General features: G+C 36.3%; 1 protein-coding gene across 1 annotated transcript in view; it reads left to right on the top strand.

Annotated features, from left to right (window-relative positions):
* The window catches only part of IL1RAPL1 (interleukin 1 receptor accessory protein like 1), a 457,645-nt gene that overhangs the window by 433,333 nt on the left and 7,953 nt on the right, over positions 1 to 16,359 (top strand). Inside the window, exon 9 of the mRNA XM_029283439.1 lies at positions 4,448 to 4,591. Coding sequence (XP_029139272.1) covers positions 4,448 to 4,591 — 144 coding nt within the window. The remainder of the gene's footprint in view (positions 1 to 4,447; positions 4,592 to 16,359) is intronic.

Here is a 16,359-nt window from a genome sequence, read left to right as displayed (position 1 = left end):
CCTGTAATTTAATATTAGAACACAAGAGCAAAGTAGGCAATTCTTGATTTGAATTGCAGTTGTTTTCCCCAGAACCTTTAAAAAAATGCATGTGACATGCCATGGGACTTCGTTATAAGAAATCTTTGAAAAAAGCTTAAAATTAAATAAAAAATATAATACATTATTAGATGTCTAATAATACAGCATGCTATATATTCATAACACATACTGTATATCTATATTTTGTTTTTATTTAATTTCATATAGACTTAGAACCATTATGCTTTTCATTTGTAATGGTTTCATCCAGTAAATTCCCAAAGTAAAGGACAGACAGATTTTTGTATTGAAGTAATGGATTCCAAAATCTAAATTTTATGGTAGGCATCTGCCACATATACATGGGATCTTTCTTACATTGCCTTTAAAAATCACTGGAATCCACAACAATCACAGGGACATTTCTTACAATGCCCAATATATCATGCATACATTATCTATGTTGCCAAGCCTATGTGCAGTTTCTTTTTCTGTTGATGCTACAGTTAATATTTAAACTGTCCTCAATCCAGCTTACCTTTACATTGACTTAAAAATGTTCTGACTGAGAGAATTTGGCAACAGTTTGCAATGTATTCTATCTGGACTGCAGGCTACCACATCTTCTTATTTTACAATTCAACTGCTGTTCTACTTTTACTTTTCTGTTCCAAGAAATCAATGACCAATCATTTTCCTTCACATGTCAATATAATGTATAAGTATAATGTTCCTATACTTAAACATTATACACATATCTATACACATACATTGTGATACAGTACATTACATATATACATACACACAATGTTAAGCTGAATTTGTATATCCAAGGTTATTGCATAAAAATTCACATATGTGCAGGCACAATAAGGAAAGGTTTTTTTAAAAAAAAATCCTAATTGTCCTATTTGTTTTGAGTATATTTTAGAACTACTCCTCTCATGAGTTCTCTAATAATATAATGGCTAAAATTCTAAATAAAAATTGCTGGCTCAATCCCCAAGATAATTTCTTCATTGCCCTTTTTTATTTCACTGAGCCCTTTATTTCTGTGCTTTTTCCCCCCTAAAAGGAGGGGAATGGTGTACCTTTTCATTCTTTTTCCACTAACCTGTGATGGAAGGATTTCACTCCTAACTCCCAAACAGCCTATAGTTATTTGAGCCTGGTGGAGCTCAGGTCATACAGTATAAAAGCTTATAATCCAGAAGGCATGGAAGAGCTTCCACACGGAAATTTTGGTCTAAACTATAATGCAAGGAATGCTATAGACAGCAACTACAGATTGCACAGAAAATCAGGGAACAAAGACATGGACCATAAACATTTAAATGTAATTATATTACACTGCACCGAACTGAAACAAACAAACCTATATGCTACAGGGATTTGACAGCTGTAACATCTAAAGCATAAACTTTATTTAAAGATCCCAAATGAAGTGTTTTTAGGAGCATATATAATGACCAAAAAATCCATGAAATCATCCCAGATTAATTTGGTAATAGGAGGGTAGATGTTTTTATGCTGATATTTTCTCCTTGATGTGATGCATTATCATTATAGAAGGGACATAAATGGTGTAGTTTGAACCTGGCACATTAAATTCCCATCTCCTGTTTACTGCTGAACAGCTGCATCACATGTGACAGAAACTGATAAAAAGAATTATGGTGAGGCTATGCTGTATAGTTTTTATGTCCATTTAATTTCTACTCAGTTTTATAACAATTTTAACTTAGCTGTTGTGGGTTTATTTATTTTTCCTATAGATAAGAAACATGTCAAATATATGAAACTAAAAACTTTAGAATATGTAGGAAATTACACCAGAGTTTTGAAGAGAAGAGTATTAACAATAAATTCTTTTTTTAAAAAAATCATATGTAATTACATTTTATTGCCTGCTAGAGAATTCTGAAGCTTTTATAGCAACTGCACGCATCTCCATTAGAGAAGTATAAACATAAAGATACCTAAGCAGAGAAAATAAATATAGTTGCTTATGTTTTTCCCTACAGGCTTGCAGTGCTCTAACTGAAATACAGTCTATGGTGCTATGCAGTAATAGACTCTCTAAACTAAATCCTACATAGCAACATGGATAGTGTTAAGCTTAGCCTGCCAGATTCTTTCAAGAAAAGAGTAAGGGTCTTGTGGAAACTTAACGATCAATTACTGTGACATAAACATTTTATTAGATTTTTGAGCTAACAAACACAAAATAGTAATATTCCTAGAGCTAACAATTCTGCATTCTGAATGTCATTGCCATCAATGGCATTAAACTTGTGTTCATATTGTCTTCCCCAGGTTTAACAATATTGATGGAATTTATAAATACTGTACAATACCAAAGGGTCAAGTAAAATATGCACAAATGTAACTAAAGATTGTGCCATTCTCTTTCAGTATATTTTCATGACAGACAACATAAATCTCTACAAGTAGTACTCGATTTACAACTATTCATTTAGTGACCATTTGAAGTTACAATGGCATTGAAAAAAGTGACTTATGGCCGTTTTTCACACTTATGACCATTACAGCATCCCTGTGGTCATGCCCTTCTCCTAACATAGCAGTTTTTCTTTTTGCTGCTATGTGAGAAAGTGAAAGTATGCCAATTACAATAGTAAAAGTGAAAGGCAGGCTTATTCTTTTATTTTATTTTTTGTACATTTTATATTTTAATTAGAATAAGCTTTGCATAGTACTTAAAATTTAGTGTTTGTGTTTGTGTGTGTGTGTATGTATTATACACATGCATACACACACATGCACACTCACACACTTGTTTTGTAAAGTCCACCAATTATCTACTGTCCTTAATAATAAACAATAAACGTGTCCACAAAAGACCTGTCCATTAGTCTAATTAATTTTGCTACTTTGAAAGGTAGATATGTCAGAAAAAAATATTTTCACCTACATCCATTTAGAACTTTCTTCAATCACAATATTGTTAAGCTTTTTCCTTTTAAATTAAAATCCTTTAAGAAAGCATTTCCCCCCTAATCTTAGTTTCAGAAAGAAGGCAATTGATTGGAGACTTTGATCTTCCATGCTGTTTATAATATTGGTCTTAGGTTGTAAATCAATAAGTTCCAAAGGTGTTTAAGAAAATGAGACTTTTACTGTGAAATGTCTGCACAGTTTGCACACAGTGGCTAAGAATGTGTTATAAATGTCTTGGCTTCCAAGTTACTCCACTCACAATGGACCAGGAGAAATTCAATTCCTGTGGTCTCATCACAAGAAACAGAAGGGAGTCATTCCTAGATCTTTTCTCCAGAGACATTTTCTTCTGCTAGAAAACTGTCTTATAGTGGTGATTCCACCACTAGGAGCCGTCTTCAGTTGTGAAGCTGCTTGCAGGGATATCTGATCCACCAACAGTCTTTACCCAGAAACTGTTGAATACAAGTAGAGTTGTTTGTGTCTGCATTCTTCTATTAGGCTTTTTTTTTTTACTCCAGCCATAATCCATTTTTTAAAAGATAAATGCTACACAACTTACTATCCAAGTCAATTTTAACACTTTTTAGAACAATACACAATTCTTCATCCTTAGTGAAAATTCAGTATAACATCCTTATGATACTGAAATAATTTCCAAGAAATCATATTGTTATTGGGGTTATTTCCAGGGAAATGGTCTGGCACTGCAGCTTTATTAGTGGTTTTCATCTATCATAGAACTTTCAGGCAAGCAACCAGAATATAGTTGACCTCAAATGGAAATGTACATGTCTTTACCTGCTTCGAAAATGTGAGGACAATGACCAAAGATGACATTGCCATTTACTGACATAATATCAGAAATGACAGTACCAAATGATTATTGAAAACAGACAGATATAACCACATTTGCCCAAGCTTCTTCTTCTTTGGAAACTAACCTGGCAGTGATTTCAATCAATCATATAATATCCCATGGTACAATGCTACACAAGAAAATGATAATATTTCACCTCTTAATGTCAGAATGTCAAAAATGACAAATTGAGATGATTTTCAACATTTTTTTTAAAAAAAGTCAAACCCATTTAGTATATAGTAGAGGAGAGGTTATGAATTGTATAGCACCAGGGAAGGAGGGATATATTAAAACAAATGTAGCTGATAAAAAAGGAATGGTAATTTTGTGTTGAGAAAATACTTAGCTTCATCCTATGTGAATGTTGTATGTCATATACCAGTTGCACACCACAAAATTATTAATGCCTACTCTCTCCCCCTCTCTCTCTTTCTCTCTTTTTCTCTCTCTTTCTCTCTCTCTCTCTGTATACCAAGAAATTAGAAAAACTCATTGTTTCTGCATTCAAAAAAACAGAAAATTCCTTCTTCCCCAAGATATGATAATAAATAACTGCTTTTAGTTCAGAATGTGGTTGTTATTAATTTTTATTCTTCTTTTTAGAGCTGATGTATACAGTTGAACTTGCTGGAGGGCTTGGTGCCATTCTGCTGCTACTTGTTTGTTTAGTGACTATTTACAAGTGCTACAAGATAGAAATTATGCTCTTCTACAGGAACCATTTTGGTGCAGAAGAACTAGATGGAGGTAAGCAAATATGCTTCAACATATGCTTTGTTTGAATGTAGAATTTTATTTTAAAAGAGTGAAAAATTCTAATAAAGAGCTCTACTATTTTAAGAGGATATGATCACTAAGGTAAAAATAAATTCATTGATTTTTTTTTCTTGTGAAATTTTAGTGCAACAGCTATTGCATCACTCCAACTTCCCAACTTCAGAAACAACATATCATAAATTCTGCTTGTTACTGATCCCATTTTGTTACTTTCTAAAATGCAAGAGTTGTTTGTATCTTTTCCTATTACTATGAATATTTATGTCCTAGAATGTCATTTTTATATAGACTAATAATTGTTTATATTCTTAATAATTGCTTAAGAAAAAAATGCTAAAACTATGCTCCTGAATTTACATTTAGTTTTGCCTCTGGGCATACAGTAATTACAGAATTTATTGTACAAAGTTTAAGCTCTAAAACCATTCATGGGTTTATGGGTTTATACTCTGTGGCTAAAATACCTTTTATCTAAGAGTATTGATTTTCAGTAAATCCATTTTAGCCCACTTACTGTATGTATTATCCCTCAAATTGCCTGAAAGTATTTAAAGATATTCAGCCCATTCAACATATGGGACTGAAGTAGGAATTTCAAAAATCTCTTTTACTCTGTTTGAGACCTATGATTGACTATCACACTGACACTCATGTCTACAAATCTAGACAATCTGAACTTGATAATGTGCTTCACATTTAGTATGTACAGTTTCTTAGCTCATGCATAAGGTACAAATAATACAATATTTGTAGCAGATTCAGGACTTTAAGTTTATATGATCCTAATTCCATTTAGTACATATAGAAATAAGTCAAAACAGAGTGGGGGAGCTTCATAATAAAATTAATATTGATCTGCATGATTTTATTTCCTAGTCTGATCTACCATGAAGGGCTAAATCAGTCTAGCAAACCTCAGTACAATCCTGCCCCAGACTCAGGTTTCTTTATCTGTGAACGAGGCAACAGCTGTTCATCTTGTTTCTTAAGGTTATTTATTCTTCTGATTACAATTCTAGCAGGTCAGAGAGCTTCCAGAACCAGGATTGTTGGGGGAACCAAATACAAATTCTCTTGGATGATAGCTGGAACAGTGGTCAATAATATACACATAAGCTGACAGTAAATTCTTTGTGTTTCAGAAGTTTGGAAAAATTAACCCAAGCAGTTTTACCACCATTTGGGCAGTTTAATATTAGCAGACAGACACATAAAAATCTAAAATATATAAAAGCAAAGGCCAATTGCTACATATTTATCTTTACCCATCATGAAAAGTTATTTTTATTTTGTCTGTCATTTTGTTTCATCTACTGATGAATTCAATTAAAAATGATTATTTTTGACACCCTATAATTAACCTTAAGTATTTTATAAAAATTAAAATCCATTCTACAACTGTCAGATGTAGACTATCATCTCCTTATATTTTGATGATTGACATGTTGCAAATGATTAAGGATGTTGAAAGGGACAATTAATTTATTATTCAAGCAGTTTTGAATCAGAAAAGGGTTTTAAAAATTTAAGCATTAGTTTGCTTCTTATATCCCTTTGCTAGTCCTGTTTCCATTTATGCCTAAGTAAGAATCTGGTTTAAGAAGTAAAACCTTAAGTGTTATATTAAACACTAAAGAGCCATGAATATCTGTGATGTATACACAGGAAAGGAAAAGGAGTAAATTTAAGATAAATTTTGACAATGAGTCCTTCATTCAGTTAACACGTTATAACGAAGTTAATGAATGAACACTACAATTATTTTGTCCTGTTCTTGCTTTTGCAATGCAGCCAAATACTTTTTGGTTTTTAAATGCCAGGAACCCAAATATCAGCTTTAGCTTTATATTATTTTTACATACTATCAAGTTTTTCAAATTAGGCTTATAATTTCAGTACTTGTGAATATTAAAATATTATAATAAATAGACCAGTGTGAAACATTTGAAAAATATACTAATATGAACAATAGAATAATAGAATAACAAAGTTGGGATGGACCTTGGAGGTCTTCAAGTCCAACCCCCTGCTCAAGCAGGAAACCCTATACCATTTCAGACAAAACTCTCTTCACATTATTAAAATACCTGAGGTTTTTTCACACATCTGGTCCACACATCCTGATTGTGTCCCGTGCAAACAACTTCTCAGAGTGCAAAGCTCCTTGTTGAAATTTTTTCACCATTAGCCACTCATTTTTGTAGAGAATGTAGAGAAAAACTAATTATAGATTTGATTTATCATAATTTTTTGAACACCAGTATAAATATATATTTAGATGCAAAATGAGTTCTTTAATCCATACTTCATCCTTTCTGTTTTTAAATAGAATTCAATACATTCACAAGAGTAATAAAAATAAAATGTATGATCTACTTTCCATAATGTCACTCCAATTACTATACCTCTAAATTACATTGTCAAACAAAATAAAAACAATTTAAGGCAAACAAAAGTATCCATGTGTTCAACAAACAGCATGATCTTTTGGCTTACATCATCATTAGGGATCAGTTCTGCTTCACAATTACTTTTAAAATGCTGCCTGTAACACAGAGATGCCTCTGGCTCAAACTGCCCTTGAAGTGCTGGTCGTATGTGCACTATTTTTGCTTAAGATATTTAAATAATGCTGTCTTCCAAGAACCTGAAGACTGATTCCCCACCTACAGGTTTTTTTTTATCACCAGAACAAGCTGGTGGGAGGTAATAGACCTATATGAAGTGAATGGCCCAAGATTATCCAGACAGCTTATGGCAATGTTACTAATCTAAATCTTTATAAAAACATTGTACTTAGGTAGGATCAGGCCTCTGTGGTTTTACTCTTTCCCAATTATGCTACCTTACATTCTTTAATTGAGATCTCTGGGGATTTAAACTAGGACTTTTTGCCAATGAACCATTCGCCTGTTGCCTCTATTGGGACAAATATATCTGATTTTCTCTTACGTTAATGTGTATATGACATCTGGTGGTATTTACTTGTCATGCTCATGGAGCTTACATCTTTTATGCTCTACTTATAGATCTGGGGAAAGTACTGCAATTAATTATTGGCTTTCAAGCTGCTGAGAGAAATCTTTCTGCCTTCTCTTAAACAACAGCCAATTTCCATTTATATAAATCAATATTTTATTCATATACATAGTGAAGGCTGTTCCATTACAGCAGATGGGCACTGCCTACCATGTTCCATGCATTCAGTAAACCACCTTATTTATCACTTATTTGTAAATATCATGTGTTAGATATCATAAGACAACCAGATCTATGCTGTAATACACAGAAAATTCATAGGATAGCAAAGAAATTTTTAATATCTTTTTTCCTTTCAGTAATAATCTACATTTTGCTGCCAATTCAGTGACCCTAAATTGTACTTTCTGATTCAATATTCCTATCCTATCTTTATGGAATTCCTCAAACAATAGAGGAAAGCAGAAGTGTGAATCTACTGTTTCTCTTTAAACAGAGGACAATGGAGCAGATGCAGTGGTGGGATTCAGCCAGTTCACACCATTTTGGTAGAACCAGCAGCTATTTTTTTGTTGACTTTGGTGAACTGGTTGATTCCCTAGCCCTTTTTTGCAAGGCCCAGAATGGCCCACTGGGTGCTGCTTCCGGGACTCCGTTCTGAGCCAGGGAGGCTTCCCAGAACGGCTTGCCAGAAATGTGTGGACACCATTTTTGGAAGTCCGTTCTGAGCCGGGAAGGCGTCCCAGAATGGCCTGCCAGAAGTGTATGGATGTCACTTTTTGGAAGTCTGTTCTGAGCTGGGGAGGCCTCCAGGATCAGAAATTACTTCTTGAAGTGGCATCCACTCACTTTTGGTAAGCAACTATGTCAGGCTGGACGTGGATAGATAGATGCAGTTTGGCGTAGGCTGCTATTGCTGCAGCTGATTTTAAATCATATATGACCTGGATTATGCTATGCTTCCCTTCTCTTTGAAGCCTTCAATTACATTCTATCCAGAAAGTGGAACTTCTTCTGGAAAAGGAGGGAAGTGGGTGGAGTAAATTGGGAAGGAATCAAAATTCTTTCCTTTCCCACCAACTCCAATCAATATGACACTCCCTGGATCCCTTCTGTTGCACAGGGACTAGTTCATCATTAGGTCAGTGATGGCAAACCTTCTGAGCTCGACATGTTAAAAATTCAAAAAATATTATCTTAGTTTATGGAGATTCTCAGTCATCCAAGTCATGGTTGTCCCAAAGGTGCTTTTTCACAAGGCAACTGGACTTTCTTTTTTCTCTTTGAAGATGTTTTGCTTCTCATCCAAGAAGCTTCTTCAGCTCTGAGCAAAAACATCTTCAAAGAGGAAAAAGAAAGTCCAGTTGACTCATGAAAAAGCACCTTTGATTCTGCTGGTATGTCTCTCCCTCTCCCATCCAGATTTTTTTAAAAAGCACAGACTCTGCTAGAGAGAAGTTCCCTGAAGATGGGCTCCAGCACAAGTCAAAAAGCTTGGAATACTGAACCTCTGGTCCCAGTGACCAACCCAGATTGGATCCTGCAACATTATGCTGGGACTTGTATATTTGCCTTCATTCGCAAATATACAACAACAACAAGAAGAACAACAATAATAATAGTAATAAAGTTGGAAGGGACCTTGGAGGTCATCAAATCCAACCCCCTGCTCAGGCAGGTAACCCTATACCATTTCGGACAAATGGCTGTCCAGTCTCTTCTTAAAAACTTCCAGTGTTGGAGCATTTACCGCTTCTGGAGGCATGTTGTTCCACTGGTTAATTGTTCTAACTGTCAGGAAGTTTCTCCTTAGTTCTAGGTTGCTTCTCTCCTTGATTAGTTTCCATCCGTTGCTTCTTGTCCTGCCCTCAGGTGCCTTGGAAAATAGCTTGACTCCCTCTTCTTTGTGGCAGCCCCTGAGATATTGGAACACTGCTATCATGTCCCCCCTCGTCCTTCTCTTCATTAAACTAGACATACCCAATTCCAACAACTGTTCCTTATATGTTTTAGCCTCCAGTCCCCTAATCATCTTTGTTGCTCTTCTCTGTACTCTTTCTAGAGTCTCAACATCTTTTTTACATCGTGGTGACCAAAACTGAATGCAAAAGAAAAAGACCAATAAATTAAATTAAATGATTTAAATTTATTATTTAATAAATAAATGATTATTTATTGTAAATGTTTTTTGAAATACTATCCAAGGCAGTTCTGTGTTGCACAAGGTCTGGAAACTTCAGAGAATGCACTTGCGTGGTCTTAAAGCCTCCAAAATGAGCAGAAAAGTACTCCGGCAACAGAGGCAGAGCAGGGCTCTCTTGCACAACTTCCAAAGAGTCTGGAGGCCTGGTGTGTCACCAAAACTGTCATGGCACATCATATGACACGTGTGTCATAGGTTCGCCATCACCAGTCTAGTTTGTAATCTGTATCCAACCCACAGAATGGCATGTACTAAAGTGGTAAGCTTTATAAAATAGCATTTCATTATCTTTGATTCCTTGAACATCTAGCTATTGTTTATTCCGTTTGTTTTATTCTCGTGGGTATACGAGTCAGATAAATATCTCACAGAACAGAGAGAATATTTAAAATCTTCATGCTTTAGACTGTTTCAGATGAGTTTTAAACTTTTCTATATCACTCATGTTGACTTCTAAGAGAATGTTTAGAATTTTCTTTTATAAATATTGCCTTAGCAGAATTTATTTTAAATACATCATGCAGAGAAGAGAATTATCAAGCATTTTTAAAGTTATTTGATTGTAACTGACCAAATATTTGACAAGAGATCATTCAGTTTGAAGCTAATTACATAACATTTCATCTAGTATCTCCATCAGTGTCAAATCTCATTAACAAATGAAATTCAGCAAAAGTATAAGTTGCAACACAATGTTGTTATCATTTTGAAAATGATATACTATTTGTGGAGTATATCTTTTCTGTATCAGTAATATTTTGCAAGTTGTAATGTAACAGAAGATTTGGAAAATAATTTTAATAAGCTTGTCACATAACTTATTATACCCCTAAGATTTTTAAACGTTAAGAAAAGGTCATTTAATATAAAGACAGATTTTTTTAAAAAAAAAATCTATTAATATATACTTCTGCTTCACTGATACAGAAGCTAATATAGATTTTAGTATAATAACTATTATAAGACAAATTTGCTGTGACTGATGATGGGAACTGAGTTTGGTTAATATTAAGCACTGTAGTGCTTAATATTCCCATTCCAATAAAACTCAGTCAGAGTTTTTCTATAGACAACTGATAAGGTTTGACTAAGTAGCCATTATAGGATGGCTAACATTTCAAATTTCAAGTTTTATATTTATATGCCAGCTGATAAGACTCTAGTTAATTTTTTTTTCCTTCTGTATTTCATGTTTTCAAAAACAGGTGTTGTTTTTCTTCCTAGGGTAGAAACTGAAAGAATTGTGTATTCATCACTAAGGTATATTACTGTAATAAAAAGCAGATTTTTCAAATGGCATAATCCAAACCTAAAGCCAAGCCATGAAGTCAATTACATTTCCATCTGAAGAATCATTGATATAGAAACTTGAGGTGGAAGCTCCCATCAAAAAAGAGGAGAGAATTCCACAGTTTTTGCTTATGTTTAAATACTCTTTATTTCTTAACTTTGATACTGCAAGAAAATAGGAAAAATGTATAAAATACTATGAAAGTGTTGGGACCTGTCCCACTGGCCCTCTCAGGAAACTACAACTCTTGAAGCCATGTGGTTAATTGAAAGACCTTTTGCTGAGAAACAGTGATTGTAGTAAGGTCAAGTGGAAACTAACATTCCTGCACAAAGCTATTCTTCCCTCTTTGAAATCCAACTCCCTGACCAGTCCACCAGCAGCCAATACAGTGCTGCAAAGTTGTTTTGAGAATGCTGAGATACAGGATAGATAACGGTCATTCTCTTGGAGTCAGGCTGGAACCGGCTGGGAGGGAGTCTGTTTAGTCTCTGAAAACAATCCCCCTCCCTAATTCCCATGCAGTTACAGCTTAAGTGAAAGCATGCAAAGCATCCTCCTCCCCTCTCCACCAGAATGGCAGAACACCCAAAAAGGTGTTGACATGCTGCCAACCCAAAAAAGAGGGATTAAACCTGCAGAAGACATGGGAAAGAAAAGAAAATTAGAACAGTCATTTAAGTTTGTCAGGATATTGATTATGAAAGCATTTCACTAATCAAGGGGCTCTAATATGTCGATGGTTAACCCACTCATTCTGGCCAGGAGAAAAGTCCTTTCATGCCACAAGCATAAGTTCCCCCTATGCTTGCAGGAGTCCAAAATCTCCTTCATCTCAAAATGTTGTTTGCCCTCTATTAATAATGGTTCAGGGACAGGGGAAGGAGCTGACCTAAGGGGTGAAGAAACCTTGGGTTTTAGTAAATTGCAATGAAAAACCAGATGGACCCAGCAAAGTGACAGCGTTCATAAGGCGTTTGATGGGGAAAGGCCCCACAAACTTAAGTCCCAATTTCTTAGAGGGTTGAAGTGACTGTAAATATTGCATGAATAGATAAACACAGTTTCCCATTTTAAAAGGGTTTGGCTCGGGTTTTTTTTTTTTTGTTTTGTCATCTTGTGCTTTATAAGCATCGCAAGTTTCAGTTGGGGCTTTTCATACAATGGGCCAGGTGTTTTGTAGCTGGGAGACCCATTCCTTCAGGGACGGCACCTCAGGGTCATTAACAGGCAGCTCAGACATAGGTTTGAAGTCTTGACCTGTAGCCCCTCAGAAAAGGGTGAAACCAATACTGTTGTATACTAAGTTATTGTATGCCACTTCTGCAAATGGCAAGAGGTCAGTCCAATTATCTTGTTGATAATTAATAAAGCATCTCATGTATTGTTCCAATACTGAGTTTGTTCATTCACACCCCCATTCGTTTGGGGTTGATGACTGGAACTAAGTCCTTGGTCTGTACCTAGTAGGTCCATGAAGGCTCACCAAAACTCGGATGTGAATTGCACCCCCTATCTGAAATGATGCACTGGGGTGCTCTGTGTAGTCTATAAATATGATGCAGGAATAGTTTTGCAAGACCTCCGGCAGATGGGATCTTTTGACAAGTGATAAAATGCACTTGATTGGAGAATAAATCACTCACCACCCAAATTACTGTAATTTCCCATGCTTTTGGGGAGTTCCACAATAAATTCCATAGAAATATCTCTCCAAGGTGCTGATGGCTTAGCTACTGTTTGAAGAAGTCCCAGAGATTTCCCTTGCTGCAGTTTTGCTGAGGCATATACCAGACAGCTGGCGACATAGCTTCAATGTCTTTTTTGAGGGATGACCACTAAAATTGCCTCTTGACTAAGTGCAATGTTTTCATGAAGTCAAAATGTCCCACTGTCTTTGAGTCATGGCAACTCCTCAGAACCATGAGTCTCTGACATTCTGGAACATAGAGCTTCACCCCCATGCAAGCTAGCCCATCTTGGATTGAGCAAACATTGCTGTGAGTCTGAAGCCATTTATCATCCTTTAAGGCAACTTTAAGGGCAGAGGTCATGTCCTTGGATATTGGAATTTTTCTCTCTCCCCATGCTCACATGGTTACTTGAGCCTGCCAGCTGATGGGACAGAAGCACTGATTTGATTATTTCTGCTTTGGAGCAATTGTATTGTGGCATACGTGACAGTGCGTCTGCCAGAAAATTCTTCTCCCCTGGGATATGTCAAAGTGGTTAAACTACTGTGCCCATCATGCTTGTTTAGGAGAGAGCTTACGAAGGGTTTTCAATGCTTCTAAATTCTTGTGATCAGTTCACACCTCAAAAGATATTTTACTCCCCTCTTAGAAGCGCCTCCAGGACAGGAGCTCCCATCTCACTGTGTAAGCCTCTTCCTCCCACACCGCCCATCGTTGTTCAGTCTCGGAAAGTTTTTGGGAGGTATAAATGCAAGTTTTCAGCTGTCTGCTCTCATTCTCCTGCAGCAGCACTGCTCCCACAACCACATTGCTCACATCAGCTTGTATAACAAATGGCTTTGTTGGGTCAAGGTGCTTTAAAACTGGTTCAGCTGTGAACAAGTGCTTGAGCTTCTCAAAAGTGACTTGACATTCCATCAACCATTTAAGTGGTTGACTAGGTTTAGGTTTGTCCCTCCCTTTTTGTCCTAATTAAGTTCATAATGGGGAGAGCTATTTGGGCAAATGAAAGAATGAATTGTTGGTAAAAAAAATTGCAAACCCTAGGAAGCTTTGCAGTGCTTCCTAGTGCAGGATGGTGCCCAATCCAGCACAGCTCTGACTTTTTCAGGATCCATCTCAATCCCTTCATGTGAGATGAGGTAGCCTAGGTAGTCCATTTTACTTTGATGGAACTCACATTTAGAAAGTTTGACATACAGCTTAGTGGCTCATAGTTTTTGGAGGACCACTCTCATTAGTTTCACATGTTCTTCCTTGGTTTCAGTGTAGATTAAAATTCACAAGCATTCCCTTGTACAGATGCTCATGCAGAACCTCATTCATCAATTGCATAAACACAGTTGAGGGCCCCTGCAGTCCAAAAGGGAGTACTTTGAATTTGAAAAAACCCAGAGGTCAATTGAAAGCAGTTTTCCATTAATCCTCCTCTCTAATCATCATGTGGTAATATGCCTCCCGCAAGTCCAGTTTAGTAAAGATTTTGCCCTTGGTGAGGTGGGCTAGCATGTCTTTCAGCAGAGGTAGGGGGGTAAACATTCTTTACGCATACAGTGTTTAACCTTCTATAGTCCACACATAAACAAGGAGTCCTATACTTCTTTTCCCAGAACAGGACTGGGACTTCAACTCGAGGTTGTGCTGGCTGAATGAAGCCTCGGGCCTGGTTCATATCAATGAACAACCAGAGTTCTTCCAGCTCTCTGGGAATTAGTGAATATAACTTTGGCTTTGGCAATTTGGCACCAGGCAGGATTTCTATAGCACACTCAGTAGGTCTATGGAGGAAAAATTCATCCAAGCCCCTTTCGCTAAATATATCTCAGAGATCTCGATACTCCTTGGGGATGACAGGAAGATCCTTCCCCTGCATGACAGCCCCTATTTTGTGCTTCGGGGTAATCACCTTTCTAGGTTTCTCTTGGGTTTGGGAGGAGCAGTTTAGTAGTCCTTTCCTCAAGTTCACATAAGGGTTCCACTTTTTTAGCCAGGCTAGCCCTAGGACTAAGGGTCTTTCCATCCCCAGTGTTACTATGAAGCTCATGCCTTCTGAATGCTCCCCATCTGCATTCCTATAGGTTCAGTGACAAAAGTGGCTGGGATACGCCCCACGACAGAGCCATACAGCTGACAAAATGCCACCGGGACTTTTAATTGCCTGTTGGATTCCCAGTTTCTTGACCAGTTCTGGATTTACCAAGCATCTGGTGCAGCCTGAGTCTAATAGAGCTCTGAGACTAGCTTTCAGTCTGGACCCAGGGAAACTCAGTTCTATAGGACAGTCACTGGCATGACTGGGTCACTTACCAGGGGGTCATCATCAGAGTCAGTGTCCGTTAACCCTGGTGGTCATCTGTTGGGGTCAGAGTTCCTTCGGATCTTTTTGATGATGGGGTGAATTCCACAACCTCTACTCCTTTCAGCTCCATCTCTTTGGCTCATGGTTGCACTTTAGTGGGCTTCCCCACAGGATCTGGCCTGGTCTTCTTGGCTGGATGGCCAGTTTTGCATTCTACCACTTGATGCCCCTCTTGGCCACAATTCCTAATTCCCTAATTCCTATGCGGTTACAGCAGAAGTGAAACAATGCAAAAAATGCTCACCAGAATGGCAGGACACCCAAAAAGGAGACCTGACAGGGCTAAATTCAGAAAAAATCAGACATACTGCATGTCTGGGTCTATCAAAAATTGCCAGTGAATAGGTTTTAAAGGAAAATAATAAAAAAATAGTTAGAATTGGGTTTGGAAGCAAAATGAAGTGTTAATACAATTTAACATGTTTTAGTTTAAATGATTTAAAAGATATTCAGATCATGCTGAGTCTCATTAAGATAGTGATGATAATGCAGTTTAAATACTTCATCATCTAGAGGTGAATTTTACCAAACACCAAGACAAGAGGAATGATAAAAGACAAACTCAAGGAAGCAAAAGGAGGATTGGACATGCCAACTGGAGAATCTCCAAGAACTTTCAGTAATTGCTGGGTTTTATAAATGTTTTGATGGAAATTATCTTAATGAGTTCACAGTGTTCAAGATATGCAAACCTTTGCCAACCTACATATCACCAGGAAATTATTTGAGTTTTGAACAGCTTGCTATTTTCAGGCTTCTTTTTTGTATTGCTGTCACCAGTTTATTGATTATGATGTTTTTTTGTTTTTTAATACTAATTATTTTATAGTTTATTGTAAGTCTATAGTTATTCACTTATTCTTTTATGATCTAATGTATTGTTTAACTAATAGCTTGTACATTAAAGCTTGTGCACACAAGTAATTGACTTGAGAGGGCTATATATTGTATAGCCTATATATTGTATTCTACCTTTTTTTTTTTTTCAAGTATAAATTTTTATTATTTTCATCATAAAAAAGAAACACATCACAAGTACATCACAATGCTATAATAAAAACCCCACCCCCCGGACTTCCCAAACCTAATCCCAGGATACTATTCAAATAAAAGTAAACTAATATTAATATCCCTAACTCCACAAAATATTATTCTACATAAGTAGGTGAAATATATATATATGAAAAAAAGAACAGGTTAACTAAAAACCTA

Source organism: Protobothrops mucrosquamatus, unplaced genomic scaffold (genome assembly GCF_001527695.2).
Source record: "Protobothrops mucrosquamatus isolate PMUCROS unplaced genomic scaffold, P.Mucros_1.0 scaffold88, whole genome shotgun sequence".
Lineage (NCBI taxonomy): Eukaryota > Metazoa > Chordata > Lepidosauria > Squamata > Viperidae > Protobothrops > Protobothrops mucrosquamatus.
This window is presented reverse-complemented; position numbering and strand designations above follow the sequence as displayed.